At 40.8% G+C, this 24980-nt stretch overlaps 1 protein-coding gene across 2 annotated transcripts in view; it reads left to right on the forward strand.

Moving 5' to 3' along the window:
- Positions 1-24980, forward strand: part of efna5a (ephrin-A5a) — a 56758-nt gene that overhangs the window by 6456 nt on the left and 25322 nt on the right. The window contains exon 1 of one of the 2 annotated variants that reach the window (XM_036588680.1): positions 23328-23397. The exons of the other annotated variant lie outside the window; for it this stretch is intronic. Within the exon in view, the coding sequence (XP_036444573.1) occupies positions 23393-23397 (5 nt within the window). The 5' untranslated portion in view covers positions 23328-23392. Of the gene's footprint in view, positions 1-23327; positions 23398-24980 lie in introns of those variants that run through there. 2 annotated transcript variants of the gene reach the window in all.

Below are 24980 nucleotides of genomic sequence, written 5' to 3' on the forward strand. Positions count from 1 at the left end.
ATATTTGACTCAGTTTTTGAAAAACACCACAGGGTCCCTTACGAATGGGCCTTTTATATCCTTTGTGTTAGCACCGATCTGAATCTGTTCGTCAATCAGTACGCTGGCAGCCCTGTCTTGTCAGCATAATGACAGTGTATAGGGCTTCTACTGAGTCTGCGAAATACTGATTAGCAGAGAATTATGGTGACATCATGTTTTGAACTTTATTTTGGTAACTGAGACTTTTATTATAAACAGAATGCCTCCAAGGGAACTTTAGTGTAGTTTTATTGAGCAGTTAATTAAAACCTAATGAAAAACAGAGGCGCTTCACTTAATTGCTCTTCTATTTATGTCATGTTTTCTAACGATATGGCCAAGTGCTGCTTATGAGGTAGGGTTTCTTCAGGACTGCACAATGTTTTTTTTAACCCTGAATACCTCTGAACTTCAGCATTAATTAATCTCTTCATGCTGTAAGTTCATGTTGAACTTCAGTATATTTCACCTCTTCATGTTGTAGCTGTCATTGACTGGACAGTTATATTTTTCCCAGCTAAAAGGAGAATGAACTGAAGGTCACTTCTGTCTTGCAAACCTGTACATTAGTACATAAATATTCTTCTCATTGTCTTTGTCTGACTTTCAGGAACCTTTTATGTGACTTATTAGCCTAGTAGAGAAAGATCTAGAGCATTTTCTTGTATCGAACCTGAGTACTCTGAGAGCTTTGGGATCTATGAAATATTAAAAGCTGTTTGTGATCTCAAGTCTAGCCAACAAACCTTCACACGCGATGTGTGGAAAATGAGGTCAGGACGGCCATGATTGGAATGTTGAGGTCGACGGTTTGTCTTAGAGCTGTGTTTCATTTGGCTTGACTTACTTTTTTTCGCTTTTTGTCCGTTTGCGCTTTCCCTTTTCCTCAGTTGTTTTACGCTTTCAACGATTGTGTCTGACACACGCGAGTTTCAATATTTATCAAAATGGGATGAAATGAGAGTTGTATTGTATTTGTCATTCTCCAGGAGTGTCTCTTCTCTTGTTGAGACAGGGTGAGGAGACAGTGCAAGCCGCCATTTCCAAACTTGCCTCCATTTTGTTTCTCGAGCGGAACAGCTTCGGCAGATTTGGGATGGCTCCTCAGGCGTGTGCTTTTTTAGGCACATCAAGGAGCGGTATTTTTTCCCCTTTTTAATCTGTGCCGAATTTGATGCTGTGCTGTCAGCAAACACAAACTATCAGCCAAATATCAAATATTAAGTTTAATTATCACTGTGTGAAAGCGAGTGCGTTGATCTGTGAAAGTTTGGCTTTGATTTACTCCAAAACCAATTAGACTGAAATAATAACTAATTAAGGGCCTAAAAAATTAAGTGACCTGCATAGCTTTAAAGACTACATAAAACCACTAGCATTGTTACTGGGTGTTGGCAGGCAGCGCCGCTATAATGCTAGAGTGGCCGTGTGGATGGCGCGCTTACGAGTGTCTCATGGCAGTGCCAGTATGCTGCTCGGTGTCCTGGCACTCGTATCACTGGTAGAGGGGAGACGCAGGCGTGCGCTGGAATCATGGAGGCTTGTACGGCTCCTTTATGCCTGCGCTGTGGCCAGGCCTCAGTTATTCTTGTGCATAATTGATGGAAAAGTTAGAATAGCAGAAGTAATGCGATGAGAGGGTGCAGTGAAGCGGCAAGGCGGACAAGCGCAGTGCTGGCAGCCAAGAGAGGGATCGCGTGCGTGGGACAGAAAACATTGGTGGGGAGGAGAGGGCATCTGGAGTAACAGGTCCTGACACAGAGATGGGACAAAGTGTCAGCGTCCAGTCAATCAAAGCTCTCCGTCTTCATAGACTGACCTTACGGTCAGCATTCTAGCAATACAGTAAGTCATGCTGTTTAGAGCAAAGACCATTTACTCAAGACTAGCTATAGAGCTATATATATACTTTCGTAAGAGACAAACAACACAACACCTTAAACTCTAGACTTATTACTCTGTTATTAATCTTACAGAGGGATTCTTTCCAGATGTAAACAAAATCATTCAGAGTGGGTTGATGTAAAAGGCTCCACTCTAGAGTAGCTTACCAAGTACCAGGTGTTCACAGTGGTGGTGATAGGAACCAGACATCTGAAGTGTTTAATGCCTCTCAATGCTACCTCACAGAAAACTGTAGCTTAATATTCCTTTTAACATTGTTTTACAATATTTTTAGCATAAGTTTTAGTCCTAAAACATATTTTTTCAAATGCATTCATGGTTTAGAGGTACATGCAGGGTGTGATAAGTACAGAGACTTTTCTGGATTTATTATTATATATAAAAACTCAGAAGACACATGTAGGTTCACTGTTCATTTTGGATTGTAAATAAAATGATAATATATTATTGTATAAATATGGGGTTAATGACAATTAAAAACATTGACCCTTGGTTCCTGTCACTACCATTGTCGAGAAATCGGACTAGGTAACTTTCTCTACAATGAACTGGTTCACATCAAACCACTTGAATTACTTTGTTTAGGCCTTAACGATTTAACATTTTGAAAAATTGTTGGAATTCCCCTCTAATACTAGTAGGCTGTAGACTTATTTTTCAGTTAATTTACCTTAATAAGTTTTAACTTATTTCAGTTATTTAGGATTATTCAGAAACTACTACGAATTATTTGGTAACTACTATAAAATGAATATGTAAGTTAGCAGTATAAGTAACTGTATAGCTATGGGGTTAATGACAATTAAAAAAAAAGTTTTGCAGTTTCTTTTATGTGGAGTGTTTTGTTACTTTTTTCATTCCTGATGTGGTACTGATAAAGGAATGTGTATAGGTTTGATTCACAGATGTATATCACACCTTGGTGCAGCCTTTACAAAGAGATGCTAATAGCCGAACAACTCGGCTTTGTCTCACAAACAATGAGCCATGACAGCCGCTAACCTGGATCATCCTGTTTCAAAGCAGCCTGACACAACTCTGGTTGTACTGAATATTTCAGGGATATCTCATGGATACTGTTTTGATCTGCCCAGAAACTGAAACTGAATCCTCCCTCATGATGACAAAGTATGAGTGGAATTAGACTGTCCTGTCCAGTCTTTTCTGTGAGACAGAATATATTATTAAGGTATAATTTTATTATTATACTATTTTAGAAAGGTATATTAGAAAATAAACACACATAACATGATACATAGCATTTTACAATTCTTTGGCAGATGCGAAATTGCTGGATATCTTTTTTAGATGAAATTGATGATTATAGTGTCTACATAAGTACCTAGTTGTTATTAACTAGGTTACTTACTTCACACCGATTTTTAGAGCCTTCAGTGTGGTCGTACTAAAAATATAGTTTCACCAATAGTAATTCAATAACATCATGTTCAGTTTACATTACAGTTTTCTACAGGCTAAGCCAGAAAGTAGCAGTCAGAAAAAGTGGCTCTGTAATGTAAAGGAAACCATCTGTCCTTGGCATAAATATTGCAGAGAACCTATAAAGACTTCCGATGGAAACATAAGCACCAAATGTGCTCAGGAAACAAATAAAGCAACTTTATGATTGCACCTAAAGCCCACTGGCCTTTTCCGCTCTGCTGAGTAGACCCAACTCCAGCCTTCCAAATCACCAGCCCTCAGTGTCCTCATGTACACAGCATACTTCTTCACAGTAATTTACTATTTGAATTATTATCCTTGTTATTCCCTGGAGTTGAGCAGAACCATTTTATAACATTAAAAGTCAATTTTGTGGTTGTGTATAGCTCCACTAGAAGGGTTCAATATGTGGACAGTGTAGAAATGGTTTACTGGAGTTAGTGAAATATTCTGTGTATGTTTTTAAAGTAATGTTGAATATGTGTTTGTAGTTTGATTAAGAAAAAAAAGAAGCAGAACAAGTAAATTTAGTCATGCCGCGATGTTTTTTAATCATTTAAACGTGGAGTTTCTTACATAAGCAATATACAAGAACAATGTGAAAAAGTGTAAAAAATGTCATATCAAAGAGATGTAAAATAGTTTACAGTAAATTCTAATTTTAATTATGGCAAGATTGAAAAAATGATTTAGATAAAATCCCCACCCCTGCAAAAATGATACAGAAAATAAAATATTTTTATTTTTCATTTTTTATATTATTCCTGTTGTATTATATATTTTATTTTTTGCATACAAATATGAAAATAGTGAAATTTCATTTTTTTTTATATCACTGGTGTTTAAAATTACATTTATTTTTCAGTTACATTGATATTTAGTTAGATCAGTGCATTTTCTTATTGTTAAGGTAAAATTATAAAATTAATTTTGGGGGGAAATTAAATTAAACCCTTTCATTTTTAGGTTTTTTCATGTTTTTGTGTATAAAAATGTCTGTTGCTGAATTTATAGCACTAATTTATTTATTTTCCTTTACCTACATTTAAACAAAATATGTTTACGTTCTAAAAATTATTAATGAATTTTTAAGCCAGCAAAGTGATTTTGAGGTGATTTCACTTTTAATACTTTAGTAAGTTCTATTTTGCTGTTTCTTTTTCTCTTCATTTTATTTATTAGTGAAGTATTGGACAGTCACAGATAGTGAAGGGTTAAACGCAACCCTTTCGTGACTGCCTCTCACTCACTCACTTGTCCTTTCTTATGCTCCTTTGAGCATCAGAAATGATTTGAGGCTAAAAGAGAACCTGCTGTAAGAGGAAAAAGTGGTCTTAGTATGCGTGACCATGGCTTTAGTCACATGGAAGTGAGAGCTGACTTGGTGAGGTGCAGACACGCAATGCACATGGGATGTTTAAATGGCTTAGCCAACACTGCTCACATGTCTACTGTAGGTTTTTACTGCATTGTCTGCAGAAACTGAATAGACTACTTAAATTCTTTATTGTGTTACTTGTAATTTTTCTACTCTATTAAATTAATTGAAAGATAATTCAAATGGAGATTTACTGTTTATTTTCAGCAGCCCATTATTGTGTTTGGCTTGATAGAAAAATTGCTTCGTTGGTGTTGGGATGTCACTTACCTTGGGTTGTGTGTGTTATTCAATATACATCACCCTTTCATTCTTTAGTGAATAGGGTCTAGAATATGACAGCTTTGTTACTATGTTATAATGACTGTAGACTTCGTTAAACTAGGTCACGAAATGGGGAAATCGGTGGGAGTGGTCAAAAGGGCCTACCAATAGAACCGCTGATCCACACTCTGCAGATGTAGGGTAACCAATAAGATTTTGAGGGGCTGAATATTTTCAGGCAGATGAGGGTGGCATGCTGTAGTAACCTAAAATGGGTCTGGATGCAATGCATCTTAATCTTTATCACTGTCAGCATTTGCAGATTCACAATGGCTTTGCTGAGTGATTAACATTAAGTTCATATAAAGATAGCAGGTAAATCATGAACTACAGCTGGATACGTTGTGTTCTTAGAACTCATAGATCTCAAGGACACATACACATGAGTTTGTTGATATATAGTGCCTGGACAAGGACTCATATTTATGTCCTGAATGTATTATATATTGTTGCTGTCATATAAAAAACTCGTAACCCCATTTTTTACGATTAAAATTTTTTGTGTTGTTCAAAAATGACAGTAGTACTTACAATTGTGTGAGAATTTTGTGACGAATGGACGAACAGAAATGGTCTCAACTCTTATTACACAACAACGCACATTACATTTAAAAACGATTTTCCTTTCTCGTGTAAAGTTTCCGTTTCGGAGAGAACGTTTTATTATGGTAGTGATAAGCGAAAAGAATTTATTTTGCTATTTCAGTTTTAAAAAAGGAAGTTTTGGCTTTTGTAAAAAGCCCTTTATTTGGTCCTCACATTGTATTTCAGCCCTGCTTCTCATTTGATTTTCCTTCTAAATGTCCTGCAAATGTAAGAAAACAAACGCACACACACCTTCCTGAAGTCTTCTCGCTCTCTCTGAGAGATCTAGTGTGAATGTGAGAACGTTACAGGAGGCGGGGGCCTCCCTCAGATTCATGGCCCTCCCCCAGCTCTCTCTCTCTCTGTGTCTCTCTCTCTTTCCTGTCGCCAGTCGTCTACCGTGGCCGCTGACTGCGTCTTAAGGGCTGATATCAGATATATGAGGGATGAAATGGCTTAGACTGGGCCGCAGCCCCGGCTCAGCTGAGCTCTACCCCCTTTTCATTGTCTGCCGTTTCTCTGATGTCTTTTCCCTCACCTCTGGCGACCCCACTGAACTGATAATAATCTTTCGTCGATGACTCTCTTGTCCCAGTAATCCCGGCATGCATACCACGCTTGCTGTTTCTCCGAGAGCTGGGGTACATGTCTTATATTGGTGTTGTATTATATCAGCCTCCCACAGTTTTGGTTTCCCAATGGGGTTTCAAATCACTTCCTTCCCATGTCGCACCTTATCTTACATCTCATTACGATGTGTTTTCTCCAACTCATTTTGTTTGTCGCGTATGACGTTGCTACCTGTCTGAGAGTGATATTGCCATTCTGTTGCCACGTAGAGCACGTGCTGAGAGCCTTCAGTGGGTCCAGATGCTCTTCAGATGATTGGAAGGCATTGCGTGATTTTAATTTGAGTCTCCACTCTCGCACACGGACCCACTAATTTCATTTGCTGTAGAAATGTGTGAGCAGACGGGGTGGAGACGCTACCAAAGTGAGCCCGTGTTCACCGGTGCCTCTTGCCACCATTGTTACACTTATCAGGGCTGGCATGTCCTGCTTTGTTTGTAGCCATTTAACCCTTAGAAGTCAAGAGGTATTACTGTTGTTTTGCTATACTATTCAAATCTAAGTACATAATTATGTATCTTATTAGATAGTAAGAAGCTATGGATTATGTTTATATTTGATTTGCATTACATTTACTTTGCACTTTTGGCTTATTTTTTATTTGGCAAAAGACGGTTCTGTAAAATAAGACTACACACAATTATTTTTTGTTAAATTCAGATCTTAATAATCTCAATCAATAAAATATCACAAATGTGGTTTTGTGCACTTTTGATGTAGAAGTCCATGCAAAAATTTGAAAAGCCCCAGTCAAATTCTTGATTTTGTGAAAAAAGTGAAAATAAATGAACACATCCTCCGTAGAGAACACACTTAAATGTGCTTTTAGTGCATAATTTCTGTTTATTTTCTGAGTTTAACATATTGGAACTATAAAATGTGCCATAATTTTAGCGCAGATCACATTTTATGTTTTTTTTTTTCCCAAAATGCTAAATTCAACAAACAGTGATTGTGCATTAAAATGTTAAGAAGTGTGTTCTCTGTAGAGGCTGTGTTAACCTGTTTTCACATGTCATTTGATCAGGGTGCTCATACTTTTGCATATGACTGCATAATGGTTTCAGCGAGTTACGAGTGAGGAATAATTCATATTGAATTGCATCATACTTTTGTTATTGCCAGCAATACACTCACTGAAGATGTTCTTTCAAGTGTTGCTGTAGATAAATCACTTTTAGTTCCAGTTTCAGTGCATAATTCTTTACAAAACTTACAAAAACATGTTTGTATATGAGATGTGTGAGTGTGAATAACCTTTTTAAAGTTTACACATCCCCCATATAATGTAAATATATCATTATATTTCAATATACAATTCAATGTTCTTCCTAGAATCCTACATCCAAGCCAAGAACATTTCTGAACTTTTTCATATGAACTTTTTAAAAATTTTTCAGTGTATCTGATTTCTCAGAGTTAATCAGCCCTCAGATTTTATTTTACATGACGCCTTTCTCCTGAATGCAAGCGTCTCCTCATACTAAGCCTTATTTGGCTGAGACTGAAATGAAATACTTTCAACAAACATACAAGGCCTAATCTGATCACGCAGTATTGAAAGGAAAAACTGAATATTTACTTTGGTGCCTTCGCACTCAAGAGTGTGTTTTTCACAGTCTTTCGTTACACTGCAGAATGGAAATGACGCGTGTGGAACCTGATGTGCAATCTGGAGTCCAATGGTTCATTATTTCTGGCTTTTCTCACCCTGAGACCAGAGGAAAAAAATGGGTCCCGTCTTTGTAAGGCGGAGGAAGGAGTTGGAAGCTGACCTCATGGCAGCGGAGTGATGTTAGATCCAGAAGTTTATGGGCTTGGGTCAGACTTACATGACTATGAGTTGCGGTCCCATACTGAGGAACACTGCTTTCAACCCTGTGGGAGGTGTGGTTCTGTCACAGGCTAATCACTGCTTCACTCTCTGAGATGTTTATGATGCATTTAGAATGTTTTATGTCTCTTGGTTGGCGTGTGTGAAGAATCAAGCTCTTTGCTCAGTAGTAATAATTCAGGCTGATTCGTGGAGCTTTGTGTTCAGATTCAGATTTGCTGTAAAGATCAAGGTCACCTTGAACTTGCGAAATGTATCTTTTTTTATATCTTTAGAAGTTACAGCTATCACTGAAAATAACAAAAGACAAGGCAGTATGATATTAATCATTTCTTTTTAAAAGCTTGTTAAACAAGCAGAGACGTTCTGTCAAAAGTATGGGTTCTAAATAGGGGTGGGCAATATGACTATATTTTTGTGGTATTGACATAAATTACGTTATAATATGCCACAATATGCTTTTCTGAGGATATTTTAGATGTCCTCAGAAATATATATCATGGTCTGCACTTAAAGAACACTGACCAAGTGTATGTTTCATTTAGGGCTGGCAAACTATTAAAACACTTGTGTTTATTTGCATTAGTTTGTGTAGCTTATCGCAATTCATTGATATTGCCGGCATTCAGTCCTCCAGTGATAAAAAGAATTCATGGACTGCAGTAGTTGCCATTAACTTCTGTCAATGGAGCGATCAATGGAACATCTTACTATTTTAAAGATTGCAATTTAAAAGATGGTTTGAAGGGTCACACCAAGAAAATTCATCAACAGCAATGAAATAAATTAGTGATGTTAATAATCCACCATATTAATGTGTTATTAATGTGTTAACTTCAACTCTGCTAGTTTCAATACAAAGAGAGCATAATTAGTTCTGTTTATATTAAAATGCAGTGCAGTATTTTAAATGTTGAATAAAAATAATTGTATTCAGTTTTTGATTTTTAAATGTGACACTACTGCTCCCTTTTTGTCTGTTCCAACTTATCAAACCTCAGAAAAATTAAATATTATGATGCATATCATGTATTTTGAAGATACCTTAAAGTATTGTGATATCTTTTGCCATATCACCCACCCCTGATTACAAACTTTCAATATATAACAAATTTGTTTTTGTAAGTAGAAACGTAGATAACTTATTATGAGCTGAATTTGACAAAAAGTTATCGTTCTGCGTACAATCTTGATTTATGGAGAGAGGAAAACAATTCAATTTGCCATAGCTCAGAACAAATGGAAATGCAGGCTTCAGCATGCATAGTGAATGTATATTTAATTAATTGCATAACTTAAAAACTTACAAGTTAATTAAAATTATATATATATATATATATATATATATATATATATATATATATATATATATATATATATATATAGGCACAGTGACCAAAACAGCCTGTTTAATTCTAAGGGATAAAGAGAGGTTGGAAAATGGCCAAGTAAAAAAGAAATATGACAATGTTTATTGTACATAAAACCACACAAATGTTATAAGTGGACCTTGGCGAAAGAAATAAAATACCATAAAAATGTAGGATATGGGCACTTTAAGAAAAGCATTTTTACCTGAAAGTGTTAATATACATGAGAAACCGGTTTTCTGGAAGTTTTTTTTTTGTGTGTGTGTGTGTGTAAACACTGCTGTAAGTGGACTGGACAAAGAACAACTTATTCACTGTTCAGTGGTGGCTTTTAGTATGAGGTCAAGTTGGGTGTATTTTTAGAGACTAAATAAGTTTGTTTGTGTGTGTGTGTGTGTTTGTGTGGTGGGCCATTATTCAGCTGTTCGCTGTTGGCTCTACTTGACTAACCCTGCACGGCAGAGAGATTTGCAGTGTCAGGGAGAAGTCAGTTCAGTCTTTAGCAGTCAGTGAGCTCTGCTCTTGTTGCCAATTGACTCCCTCAACAACTCTCCCTCTCTGGCCTGCAGGCTCTGGAGAACTTTACAGATAGAAAACAAAGGCAAAGCCGTTGTGCATGCCTTTGATATCATTTCTACAACTTAAAAATGGTTTGTATGAGGTTATTGATCCACTGTCTTTACTCTGATCCTTCATCTTCTCACAGTTTAAGCTGACACCTTGCAGTTCATTGATGAAAGCATGGCTGGCTGATGGGAGCAACCTAAGCAGTGTTTGCTAATGCTCTGTGCACAATGATTAATGGGGAGCCAGACGCATCCAGTTAGTCGAACGCAGCACCTCGCAGGCATCCTCAATTCCAAACCTGCCGCATGCAATCACAGCAAAGAACGGCTGGAAACAAACAAGTGAAAATAGAATATTGGACAGAGCTCAGGCAGGTGCTGATGAAGGCCACGCTCAACAAACGGCCTCGCAGAATCCTCCAATTAGACAGTGCAAAAACAGATGACATAATTACCCTGAGGAGCCCACTGTCTTTCAGGTGCTAATTGAATCAGCGTGTTTGCCAAAAAGCTTGCCCAGCTAGGCGAAAGAGATGCAGAGGGAAAGAGAGAGAGAATAGTCTTCTCAGACCCATGTCTGCGCTAAACCCACAGGCATTTTTACAGGGCATGCTGATGGTGTTTTGAGAGAAAATATGCTAACCGTGTGATATGTGATATATCTGATAGTGAATCATGTGTCATACTCCCCCGAGGCTCATCAAATCAGCAAGCTCTGTGTGCCCCTGTTAAAGGGCTTGTGTGGAAACAGCACTTAGCCAAATGAGCCTTGATGAAAGAGTGCACGGCTCTTTCTTAGAGCGATTACCCCTGCTAACTATTGAGAGTGCACTGAAATTACTGTTTAGGTACTTCTAGCTAAGTTCTGCCTTTGTTTTGCTTCATAGGCAAAGGTAAAAATATCTCTGTTCTATTTGGGGGCCTTTTCTGATTGGAGTGGATAGCCTGTGCAAGCAGATGAGGGAAAGCCTTGAACAAAATCATTGCAAATGAGGGGAGACAAGAAGCACTTTTGTCCGCACAGTCCGGAGCACAAGCATCTAATAGTGTGTGACACCTCGCTGTGGCCCAGGGAGGAGCTTTCAGCTTCGCGGGAATGGAAAAGCTCTGCTCAGTCTCATAAAGCTGTTCTTCATCTCTCTGTTTACGTGGGAAGATTCTATACATCAATAACCAAAAACTCCATTTGAGTTAGGGAGTTAATGGCAGTGCGTGAGTGACTGGGGTTTCCAGTGCTTTTGGTCCATTAGCTGCATAAATAAACGTCACGGCGAGGCGTTTGTATTGTGTGAGCGAACAAATAAACACAAACTCTGGGAGTGATTGGAATCAAGGGAGTAGCAGCTCCACCCTCTGTGTGTGTGTTTCCCCCCTCAGTCAGCAACATAAGCTGTTTCACACAGATGGAGGAAACTACACACCAAGAGTGTGACAATCAGCACCATCGCAGGGATTTTCTTCTCTCCCCTCCGCCTTCGCATGCTTTTTCTCACCCCACATAGCAAGGAGGTTGCTGTAAAGCCCACTTCCAGCTTGTCCGGCAGTCTAAACAACACAAAGGCCCGATCAGTGTATTAGTAAACACAAACAGGCCTGGTGCTGGACCGAAAATAAATAAATGAAAGAAAGGCTTGTTTAAATCTGGAATTACACAGTGCACACGTGTCCTACAGCAACAGTAAAATTCATTTCATCAGTTCCACCGTGTAGACCCAGAGCCTTCTCTGGGCTATCTTGTTTTCTATCACTATATAAAATATGCACAACGTGTCCTTTCTTGTTGGATGCACCGTGTTTTTTCTGAGTGAGTGCGCAAGCTCCTTCAGAACAAAATTTGTAGAAGTAATCATTTATTATTGATTTATTTAACCAGAGTATCAATAAAGCATGACTGATGTGTGACTTATATTCTCATTCCTGTGTTGTCATGTTATAAAGGTACAGTCATATGCAAAAGTTTGGGTGTCCCTAGTCAAATTATATGTTTTGTTGACTTTCTAGGTAAAAATAAATAAACAAACAAATTCTACAGTGAACACACTTCTGCACAATTACTAATGAAACACAATAAAATAATACAATATATAATATAGACTGTGCAAAATTTATGATACAATTTATATATTATGTTTTGTTTTCTTTCTGTTAAATTCAGTAAATAAATAGAAAGAGTGCACTAGAATTAGCATATTATAGTTAGTATAATGATATTATTAAAATGTATAAGTTTGTTCCCTGTAGAAGATGTATTTTCACTTAGAAAATCAAGAAAACATGTTATTTGACTGGGGCTATACTTTTGCGTAAAACTGGAGTTTGTGACACAAACTGAATCACAACCTCTGAATTTTTGGCTTTGTTAGATTAGATTCTTTACACATCAAATAAATGCAGCTGCAGCATTTAGAAATGAATGTCTTGATATCAGAAATTCTGGTAGAAGATCTAATACGTTCTTGCCAGTTTTTATGAAAGACTGCTTTATCTTTATCTTTATTTACATGTCTTCCATGGGAATACAGGTTGAACTCATACGTTTGAACTGGAAATACCATCATGGTTAAAATAACAAAAACACAAACTGCAAACCTAGGCTTCAGGACAATATGTTACAACACACACAAAAAAATGAAATGAAAACTGATGAAAAACAAGAAAATAAGGGTTATTAAGAAACACTGAAATTGCAACAAATTTTAAGAAGCTCCACCATTCGTGTTTATATTATTTAAAATTTGTGAGTTGGAATTTTTAGCTCCTTAAAATTGGTAATGGTAATGATTCATATCGATTGCGTATCCCTACTGAATACATCGTGGTTATGGCAGCCGCCTCTTCCAGCAGCCGTCTCTCATATCTGCCTTCAATTCGCTGAGTTCCATCCTCATATGTTCTGCTAGCTAGATTACCTGCTAATCCCATTTTGCTCTGACTCACAAAGCGTGGATTTTTCACTTGAACACCTTGAGAAGTTATTAAGCGTGCATCGGTGCATGAGTGTCTGAGCGTGTGAGCGCTCACGCATGCCCCTTGAGTGCCCGGCTAATTGTGTGTGTCTAAAAAGGCCTTTGTTGCAGTTTCCTGTACAGAAAAATCAGTGGGCAGGGTCAGGCGGCCCGAGCTCACCCTGCATGCCCAGGACAAGCGGTGCTTTTGTTGCTCCTCATGGCCCCATTCAGCCCTCCTTCACCGTAACAAAGTGGCCCCCACTGACCCCAGCACAGAGCCTGAGAATCGCAGAGTTAGCCCTGCATAAGGCCCAGCATTAGCAGACTCATCTCAGATCAGTTCCAGACTTGACCACTTTGGCAATACATTAACCCGTAGAGTTAAAGAGCTATTACTATTCTTTTGCAATGCTATTGAATTTTAAGTGCATAATTACCAGGCAGTTATATAGTGAGTTTTGTTTTGATAGTTTCAAATGTGCAACTTTTTTTATTTTCAAGAAATAACAAAACACAAGGTTAAAAAGTGTTAAGGATGGTTCTTCAGTCCTCAAAACAAGACAATATGCACAACATCTCTTCATCTGCCTGGTATTGACTGAAAGTTTAGAATCTGCATTTCTGACAGAATTTCTCGGTTTTTGCAGTGAACTACAAATGAGAATTAACACAAATGTACACTATTCTTTTGTTCTTGCTGATGATAACTGTAGCTTCTAAGAATAAAATATTTTTTTCCCATGGCATGCTCTGGCCATGACAGTGGTTTTCAGACGTCTGGGTACAGGCAGATGAAAATATGCCGCCGGTATGCCATTTCGGGCGCTTAGATGCTTTCACTTGTGGCTGCAGAAATGTCTGCTGGATGTGCAAATAATCCTGGTGATTAACTCGGCCTGTTGTGGTACCGTGATGTGGCGAGGCCTGAAAGCTGCTTTTATGAGCCTGTATATTGCTGAGTGAATCAGGCTGTAAAGCTGTCTCGACATAAAGTGCACAGCCCTGTGTGCTGTCTGCCTTTCATATGCATGGACCTGCTCATGTCCGCCACAGTCATTACTCCAGTACAGCTGTATATTAGGTAAAATGAATAAACACAGGAATTTGTGCTGTTGGTCAACATCTGGCTTGTTTTAGCCGTATCATGCTGCTTGTTTCAGACAGCTTGGGAATATTCTGAGGTGCATGATAAATATGATTGCACTGGAAGCGAACAAATCGGTATTTAGCATGATCGGCGTGCACATGGCTATTCATGGAACAGTTGTCATGGCACCAGTAAACACAGTTACTTATTTGTTGAGCTGCGGCTAGGCGGTGTTTGGACACACTCGTTTTCTTAATACGGTTGCTGTCAGTGCGCTGATGGCTGCTGCTGACTTTAGACTTCAAACGTCCTCTCAAACATAACTCACCCGAATAAGCTTGACCACAAGCTGAGCGGCGCACTAAATGGCCGTCCCTGTGTTCACTGCAAGACAAAAAAGAAGCATTCGATCCCTGTGGGATTTCCTGTGGGAATTACAAATACACCAAAGTACAATAAAAGGAGAAAATTCCTCCCGTGCTAAAAAGGGGATGGTGTATATAGAATTATGGTTTGAATGAATGAGCATTGTGAAGTGACCGGTTCACCCCATTTACATTCGCGCTGAATACGCCGAAGCGCCTATTAAACCTTGAGGTGCCCAGAACATAAAAGGCATCATTGTGACACCAAAGAAATTCTAGTGACACCTAATCACAAAATAAAAGGCCTGAAAATCCCAGGATCTCACAGCAATCTCTCTGGGTTATCTTGAGGCAGCGTGACCTTTGTGACATTGATAGGATTTTACACACACAAAAGTGCCTAAGCAGACACATAGACACACACCAACACAAACAAGAGTGGGAATCTCTAGGCACCTCACCATGTGATTTGATTTCAGTTCAGGGTGCCAAGATGTGATTATAAAACAATTCTCGATGCATCTACCATTTTTTAATTTTTGTAACCTTGTACTTGCTTAACTATTCAAAATCACTCAGTTTTAGGTATTTGTTATGTTCCATCACGAAAACACAGAGAACCCTACAAACTAACAGTTCAGTTAAACGACAGTTTTATGTTTTAACAGTACAGTAAAATGCCAAGTTTGCTTCTGTTTGGAAGTAAGTAAGTGTATTATATTACACTTTGTTAAAATGAAACATGGCTGTCTTAATATGAGTGAGTTGCCCAGGTGTGAAGGCAGGAACAACTTGACCTGACGCAGCCTTAGCATTTAGTTTCCATGACAAACTAACATGTCCACCTCATCGGTAACTAATGTTGTACTTGTTAGCTGCAGTTTTACTCAACAACTCCGCTGAGGAAGAAACCTCTGTTACCAATAAAACACAAAAACCTACTGATTTTCCTTGGCCATTTTGTGCAACACCAGTGCTGTCACCTAAAAAGCTCAGCCTATAGCCCTACATTCATTTCAGCCAAAGTCCATTTGTTCAAACTTAGTCAGAACGCCCCAGTACATTATGATTTTCTCTTGTAGTGAGGTTTCTCAGCAGCATAGATCTACTTTCTATTCTATTTTTAGCTTATGCGCTTTTTTAATATTATCTAATTTAATGAAATTTGTCCTTTAAAACTACATATTAAGTACTTTAATAGCTAAACATTTTTGAACACTATTTCTCCCCTTTTTTTTTAAATGACGCTCACAAAAACAAATTTGCATGCTAATAGCATCTTGCTGGAGAAACTTCAGGCTGCTACATGGGCTCTGCTCGAGTAAATGAGTAAAAAGTTCTAAAGTCATGTTCATATTCCAAAAAAAGGAGTTTTCCTTCATTATGTTGAGGTTGCACTGGGATGTAGCTATAGATGCCTGTGGGAAGAGATAAACTAATATACTGTCATAATTTTACAAAGCGACTTAAGCTTTATGTAAAGTGCAAAGTGCAGAGGATTAAATACAGTGAACATTGTTTTGTGAATCAATTCAGAATCTTTCAAGAGAGAATCACGATACATTAAAGAATCAATTATTTTTCCCACCTCTACACACAAACACACAGGAGCGGACGTTCATGTGAACGATCCTAAGCACACACACCCAGGCCGTCTTTCCTGTGTGTGTCTGTAGCTGCGTGGGGTGTTTTTCTCTTTGAAGCAGTGGGGATCTTTGGGCAGACAGCTTCATGGTGTTGCTTTCTGCTGCTTGTTTCTGGAAGCAGCACAGAACTGGCCTTGAAGCCACAGTTGCTTGTACCAGAGAAAATAGACCTGAAACATATTATATGTTTTCATAACATTTTATACAAGTCGAAACTAGCAATGACATCTCTTTTTTCGCAGTTGATGGCCAGTGGCCACTTCATAAAAATTTGATGGTGCATTGAAAGCATTGCCTGCACGTTGTTAATGTCTCTTTACTGTGGCATTGGCTGGACAGTTGTGGAGTCAGCCCAAAACCGTCCAGACTTCTCCCAGCCTCTCAATTTCACTGACATTTGCCTCTCATGTGAGGCCAAACATGTGCTTTCTTTTAATATCGGTCCTGCGATAACCTACAGCTTCTTCTTCTCCGACGCCTTCATTTTTCCACGAGCTGTAAATAAAATAAACTCTCTTTCTTTATTTTTGGCATGAGTAGCCAGACAGATGAGTTGTTCCCATCTCCTGCTTTAAATCATGTACGAGGGCAGGAAGGTCTGCGCGGGGGGTCCACGTGGGCCGTTTAGAGTAAAACGGATCAGTGACAGTGGACTCCAGTGAACTTCATCTTCTCAATGCCTCAAAGGCCTACTGTCCTTTCGAGGAGATGCTGGGATTTTTCTGCCTCATAGTGATGCTCCCTGGCCTGTGTCTAGCTGGAGCTAATCTTACAGTGAAATGTTTTACTAATAAATCCTTTTTAGTTGTTTTGCACTCTTTCATATGTGTGCACACTACAATTTTAGCCTTAATTTCCTTATCTTAGATCACTTCCACGAACAGCTAGTAAGAACTGCAGTGAGCACAGCTAATGAGGGGGAAACTCTTGGAGTATTAAAGCAGCTGCAGCAACAATCATGCATGCAGGTTGCATCCTATTTTTCGTGGACCCAGGAAATGGATGAACGGCTAGTAAAGCTCTGGGAAGAGGAAGAGTACTAGTTTCCAAAAATGGTCACAAGCTGGTCAGGAGACAGCAGAGGTGGAGAGACATTGACAAAAGCAAGTAGCTCAGGCTCCATTTTGGTAAAATTGCAGACACTTCTCACATCTATTTTTGTGGGACATTTGTAAGCTTTGTCTGTGCAGTATGCTCACAGCTACTTTGACAAGACATCAAATCGCAAGCACTGAGTCTTGTGTGAGCACTACAGCAATACTGGGATGTTGCAAGTCATGTAGTATCCGCTTGGCCTTAAGTTGACCTGCTGCTTTCCTCCCTGAATGCCAGCAGATTGTAGAGTAGATGCCACTGATACTCCAAAATAATCCAGAACACCTGCCTGGGTTTCTGGAGAAATAGAGCATGATCTGCTTACTATCAGAGTCATCTGCTGTAGTCACTAAACCATTGCTGCGTGCAGGAGGCTGTGACCCTCTGTATGCTCTAGAGTTTGAGAGGCTGATGCAATTCTCACTCTCAGCATCATGTGTAAATGAATGGCTTTGTAGGGATTTGTGATTTGGGATTTGTAGGTTTATAGTGATGTCCTGAGAGACTGCTGTCTGACACGCTGACCTTTCCTGTGCTGAAATCCGCCAGGTCTCAAATGCCACTCATCTCAACATGACAACCGTGAGTGCCATCCCGCACCACATAGTGTGAATGTCAACCACCTACCCACATACAAAAGCACTTAGACTTGTTCTTCCTGCTTGTGTTTCCCCCATCCTAGCAGGGAGCCTACGCTGGTGGATGAAAGAGAATACCAGGTACATGGCAGTGGCCCTAACCACTCGTTCTCCCCCAGATCCGCTATGAAAAGGTGGATTGTTCTCCTGCCAACCTCTGACTGAGATAATTACTGTGTACAACACAATGTCGATCTCTGTACGAGCAGCCTGGGATTTTTTGTTGTTTTATATGCGATTGTTCGCCCGCTCTTTTGTTAACAGTGTGAGAACTTGAGCCGTATGGTGCTATCAGACGCATTATCAGCATTCCTGTCTGTTTGTGCGTCCCTTGATCTCATTTACGCGCTGTATTGGCTCTGGAAAGCCCGCAGAGCTTTCGTCTGCAGCCTGATGGCACCAGTATCAGATGGCTCAAGCCTGTGCCAGTGCAGTCTTAGGTGTGGGCTGAGGAAGTGGAGCTGCACACAAGCCCTCCCTCCCCTGGCCTACGGGAACTCAGAAACAGGACTAACCGGGATGCTCTGAGTCATATGGTGTCATTTAAGTTTCAGTGAAGGCCCTCAGGGAAGCAATCCATAATTCTTGCATGTGCGCGTTAGCATGCGCAGTATTTGCGTGGAAGCACGTGTGTTCACACAAACACATACATGCAGCTGAAACCACATTTTGTGTAAAATGCATTGCCTAACAGATGATAAAAGATGAAAAGAGTTAAGACAAACACACTGTGCAGGCCAAGATAAATCCCATAAAGGCTCTTTCCCATACGCTCCATTCATTATTGTCTCGGGGCAGGAAAAGGCAGGCACAGAGAAAGAAGAAATTCCTTATCTATCTATAACGCATCATATGCTTTTGATGAAAGCAGCATGTGTATTGTTATCTATACATTAAGGAGAGGGGGATATGACCTCATCAGGGCATGACTTTACCCCTCCAGTGTTCTCCAGCCGGCCCGCCAGAGCCAGAGAGCGGCTCAAATGACACTTCGTTATCCTAGATCTGTGAAACGCTTGCAAAAAGATCGATATTTCATAGGGATATGCTTTTAATCTTGATCACCCGGCAGCATATTGGTGAGGGACCAGCACATCCAGCTCATCTTTTTCAGGAGATCCATGTGTCCATTTGTATGACCTGTCTTGCACAGTGACACACAGTGACTCAGTAATAAGGTTGGACCATGGGAACGCCGCAGGAATGAATTAAGCTTTAAACAGAAAGCTGTTAGCGCTCTTCTATAAGAGAGCTGGACTCTTCTGGTTAGATTTACATCCCCTGCTTTAGTGCTCTCTACGTTAGTGAAGTCAAAGCCTGAAGGGTCTGCTTTAGCACAAGTGATTGAATGAAATGATGAACTGAAGGTGAGCCCAATTCCTAGCCTACACTTTTAAAAATTAAGGTGGCAGAAAGGTTTTTTGGAGCGGTGCACTAGAAGAATAATTATGGGTTTTCCTAAAGAATCTTTCAGTGGATGCTTAAAGAATAATTTTTGTGATGTACAATGTCCACATAATGTAAACGTCCTACTGAAGTTAAAGATTTTTCCTAGAACTTTCAAGCCAAGAAGTTGTAGAGAAAGTTGTAGAGCCTTATTTTGGCACTATAAAGAACCTTTTTGCTATGTATGACAGAGGTTGTAACTGTTAAAAAAGGCCATCTAACTCAAACCGTGCAAAACTATAGACCATGCCTACTTTCAATAGCACTTGCAGCTTTGCCGTCCTGAGTCACCCCTGTCCGTCTCCCTCCATGATGCCTCCTCAGTCTGTGTGTAAAGCGCTTGCCATGCAGTATGGAAACTCTGCTCGGTGGGACGTATGAATCACTGACCACTCTGAAGCTGCACATTTGGTCACCAGAAGGTTGTGGCAGTGTTTGGTGGCGACATCAAAGCTGCCCAGCACACATTAATCCCTGACTGGGAGAGGAGATTGCAAAAGAGGAACCCAATGTCCGTCACTCGTCATTAAAGACACTGCTGCTGCATGTCATCTCTGCCTTCCATGAAGCATTTATGGGCCAGATTTATTAGCCTTTGACCTGCTAGGTTAGCATGGAGTGCTGCAGAATGGCAGGACACAAAGCCAAGCGAAGAGAGGTCCTGATCAATAATACTGAAGTGCACTCCATTCAGCTAATGGACATGGTGTCATAACTGTTCTTCCTGAGTGAAGTGTCATGAGGTTATATGCAATCTGTCAGGATACAGGGTTTTATGTTGAGTCGCGAGGGACACCTCAGAGCCGTCTTTCCACACCAGATGCTAATAGATACCTATGACCCAATGTTGTACCTAGTGATGCTCATCGAGAGACAGAGATGGGAGTCTAATGGCATTACACTTTAACTGACCGTCTAATTAATGAGTGCATGGATGGTAATGTCTTTCGTTTACCAGTCAATTAATCAGTTTTTCAGTGTTATTTAATACTGAGCGTTTAAGGCGAATAGCTCATATGCGGACACCCACACTTTTACAGAGGGAAAATCCTGAAATGGCTGCATGCTTATTGTGCTACTTCAGTGAAATAACAGCCAATTAGGTGCTAGGCCACCCAGACAGCTGCATTTCAGCAGGCCAAGTAATGTGATGGAAATGCAATGGAAAACAATACCATATAAACTGAACTCTCTTTCCCTCTCTCTCGCTATCCTTTAGTGCCGTGTGACATCTGAATGCCACCGGCTCAGGTATGAGATTGAGATTCGGCTGATGTCCTCTGTTTGTATAATTGCTCAGGAATATTATGAGCCCATAATAGACCATCACTGGCAGCCCAGGGATATGTGTGCACCCCAAGTTTTGTCTGTTGTCTCAGCTATCAAGCTCTGAGATGCATTATGTGTCAGCACGTCGAGTCCTTGCACATCGCAGGTCACAGTCTGGCTTCACCCAACTTCGCACGCTCCTAGCAGACATCTGCGCCGTGTTAGCGCTGTTCAGTAGAAACATGTGCGAGCGCTGTAATAAATAAGCGGCCCATTGCCGCACGCTAACAAGCCGGAGCCCGGCTCCGTGCATTAGTAATGCAACCTTCACTCTGCAAGAAGGGGACTAGCAGCAGAGCATGGATGCTTAAGCAGATGCGTGCCTGCCGGAGGCTCATCCGCTCCCTTCCTCTGGATCTGCCAGATGGGGGTTATTGATGGCCAGCCACCGTGCACCGGCAAGCGGCGCAGTCATTAGCAGAGCACTGGAGAGAGAGAGAGAGAAAGACAGAGAGAGAGAGAGAGACAGCGAGAGAGAGAAATAGAAAGGGAGACAAAAACAAATCTCTCAGGGCTCATTCATCAAACAGGTCCATTGCATGCCTCCCCTGGACTGGGTTTGAGAACGAGGAAGAAAGAGGGTAAGAAAAGAGTGAGAATGAACAGAAGTTGAGAGTAAGTTGGGCTATCAGCCCTCCTTTCTCACCTCTTGATATTTATTTAGGAGATAACTTCGCCCCAGACAGTACGGAGACAGAGTGTGCGGCCTGTGTCAATAGTTTCTGATGTGTTTTGTTAGCGGATTATGGCGGTTTGCTAGACTGAGAGTAAGCCCTGCATGCCAAGACTGTCTCTGTCCCTCTAGACAACTTTGCGACTGCATCACAGAGACTCATCTTGAGTTCTTTTGAAAAGCATTCCTTTTAATATCCCTCTGAAGCTGTTTGTGGTTGTAATTCCTTTGTTCTTTGTGTATGGAACTTATCTATTTCAGATATTCCTCATGAAGATTCGACGCATGCTCTTTGATGTAGAACTCAAGTGTGTGCTGTCATTTCATTGGAATGTCTTTAAGGAAAACAGGCATTACTTGAAATGGAATTGAAGTTAATGGCAGGCTTACCGCTATTATAAAGCTTTCTTTCTCTACCAAATGCACACGACCTACCTGTAAAATTCTTTTCATGTTATTTAGTGTAGGTTTTGTCTTCACTCTTTTATTCATGCATGCCTGTTGGCTATGGGGCAAGGTGTGGCTTGATCTGATTGGAGGGCAGGGTTACAGCAGCTTTCCTGAAGGGTTACATTGGCGTTTTGGCAACTGTTGGGTCAGCTGGCATTCCCAGGGCCCGGTCAGGGGACAAGGACTGAGGCCAGTGCTCTGGGTGGGGGGCCGGGGTAGGGCTGCACAATATATTGGCTGTTAATCGTTGTCACAATATTGGCCTTTGTGACATAGATATCGCTGAAACCCTCAATATGCAAATTAGCCAGATTTTTTTGCTGTGGGTTGCACTCACATGTTTCAACAAATTAAATAATTTCAGGCCAATGTTTAATCATGTTACATTAAGGACTGTCCAGCGTATTTTTGAGGCATTTAGTGATCCTAATATGAAGCAAGTATTCTGATCATGCGGCTCTAGTGGGGGTTGGGAGGTGTGGAGAGACGAGGCTTTGAGCCTGGTTCCTAATCAGGGTTTACTGCAGCCCCTTGGCATTCCCCACCAGCCCAAGGTGTCCGTCTGAAGAGACAGTCTGTCAACGCGGAGGGTCTTCTCTCAAGCTGGAGTGTTTCGCAGATTAGATTCCCACATTCCAAAGATAGAGCTGGAGACTCTCCTCTTTGGTGCTACAGTAGCATAGAGCTAGCTCGAAGAGTAATGCTCCCTGAGACCTAGTAGAGAGCAGATAAGGGTGTCTCTCCCTCATGTGCTACAGACAGTATCCATTCATGTATCATCTGAAGTTGGACAACTTGATGGCGTCTTCAAGAGGAGTAGGTGTCTGGTTCCAGCTCACAGGAGAAGAGAGGAGTGAGGCCTTGCTGGCTCCTAAGGGTGGAGGAGGTGAAACTGCCTATGTGTGATTCATGCCGAGAATGAATGCCATTCTGTTTATTCATTCTTTCACTTAGCATTTTTGTTGACAATGCTAGCATCTATGCTAATACACTCAATTATGGGGAATTCCTAGCTGGCATTTCAAATGTGTATTCAGAAACCTAACCCAGGATCAGATTCTAAACTTTCAACGTCAGCCTCTCACCACACAACCTCTGCGCTGTGTTATTTGGCCTGCAGCGAAGCGCACTAAGGCCAGAGCAAGTTTAAAAAATATTCACACCTGGATCAGTTACAGCGTGGCATTGTTCAACCCCCTCAACAAAACAGAGGTTTCCTCTTCACTCTTTCTTTCTTTTATCCCACGAGGCAGCAGCCAAGGCCACTGATAAAACAACATGCTTCGTCTCTTTCCTGTTAACTATTTCCATATCCTCTTAGCTCTCCCTGCATGAGCTCATCCCTCAGGGCTGATTTAGCGTTTTTGAGCATGAGCTTCTTGCTAAGCCAGGTTTAGGCCCTCGGATGGCAGCACTGGAGAGTTTTCCCGATTGAGTGTGTGTCGAAGGGCGAGCTTAAGTCTCATTAGATTTGAATGGAGTCCGGGCCAGAGAATGTGTTTGTGTTTGGAAGCATGCCTAACACTCACCCATGTGTAAGAGAGAAAGCTCCGAGCCCAGCACCGCATCTCACATTTCAAATCCTCTTAGATGAAGAAGATGATAGTGCTGTGAAATGGAGATGATCATGTTTGCTCCAAACAACGGCACAACAGCCTCATGAGGTAGGGAATTCCTCTGATAAAGAAGAGTAGATGTGAAGCCATGATGAAAGACAAGTCCGAAATGGCTTAAGGCAAGAAGCTGTGTCTGTTACGGTACCTTCTATACCTAGAACATTTTCTGACATAATGTAGAACATGGTATCTTGTAATGTCTCTCCAGCCTTTTTTTGATGGCGAATGGACTGAACATTCCTCAGCTGTACACACTGCTCACACTGAGTCACAGATGTAGTCCTAGTAAACAGGAATGGTGGGTACTACATTTTTATGGAAGGGGAAAAGTGCTTTGTCTTCTATGCTGCCATCCTCCTCCCATACTTCAGTATATGCATGCAGCTGGTTTCGGCTCCGTCATAAGGGATTCTGTGCTCCTGGAATCTACTTAGCCCGTCTCCCTTCCTGGCCTATTTGCACTTGGATTTGTAGAGAAAATAACCAAATCTTCAGGGTGCTTTGTGTTGCGTTTGTGTTCAGTGTGGCGCATCTGTCTCCCAGCTGAAGAGCTCTGTCTAAACTGTGTTAAATACCTCAGCATGAGCTGCTGACAGAAGAAAGACCTGGCAGCCCTTGTGGCTTCCACTACGGCAGTGTGAAAGACCTGGCAACCCTCGCTACTAACACCACAGCACTGTGAAAGGCTCATTAGAGACTACTGTTCGCCTCCACTGAGACAACAGCTTTTCCGGCAGTGAGATACAAAGGAAACAAAGGAGAGACTGAAGACAACGGTATGTTCGTCTGATAGCGGTACTGACATCGTAATGAAATGTAGACATGCAAGCTGCAGACTCTAGTCTATGCACCAGATCTTCGGAAGGGAACTTACTGTACTGTGGAAAAAAAATAACCCTTCTTTTGGGGTCTTAATAGAAACCTGCCACACATCTGTTCAGTGTTTAAAAGGCACTATTATTCTTCCCTTACTATGCGTTGAAAACAAAATAAAACTTCCACGTTTTACAGCATGCACTCGTCTCCTTCTTGTTGTCTGTCTCCATTTTGAAGCAGGGTTTGCCAATCCCTGGCCTTTAGCAGGAAGTCTTGAATAAAGAGAAGCAGGAGGAGGTTGGGAGCCTCCAGCCCAGATGGTGCTAAATACTGATTAAACCTTGGATCTTTGAACCCCATAGATCTTTCCAATTAGCCATTGTGTGGACAACAGGCTGAAGTGGCGGGGGATTGGGAGGCCCCCCAGTGAGGCTTCAGGCCCGGCTTTGTCACCTGACACTTCCCCCGTACTAACAGGCCCGTAAGAGACTCTTCAGATGACTCGAAAACATTCGAGTGGCTGAATTTCAGTATGACAAGTGTGAAGGGACAAGAGCCAGCAGGCACATAGGAATGCTATGTATGGGGGCACTGAATGTGGGCCTAGCCTTTTTGAGTGTGTGGGTATATATGTGTGTGTGTGTGTGTGTGCGCCTATGTGATGTGTCTGTGTTTCTCTGTGCATTTTGTGTTCTACGCTTTTATGCGGAAGCAGATACTGCACAGTTCTTCAGATCTCTTTTTAACCCCTAATTGCTTGCTACATTGTACTGAAGTTTATTTTACTGTGGTTATGACCCCCACTCACCCATACA

Source organism: Colossoma macropomum, unplaced genomic scaffold (genome assembly GCF_904425465.1).
Source record: "Colossoma macropomum unplaced genomic scaffold, Colossoma_macropomum, whole genome shotgun sequence".
Classification (NCBI taxonomy): domain Eukaryota; kingdom Metazoa; phylum Chordata; class Actinopteri; order Characiformes; family Serrasalmidae; genus Colossoma; species Colossoma macropomum.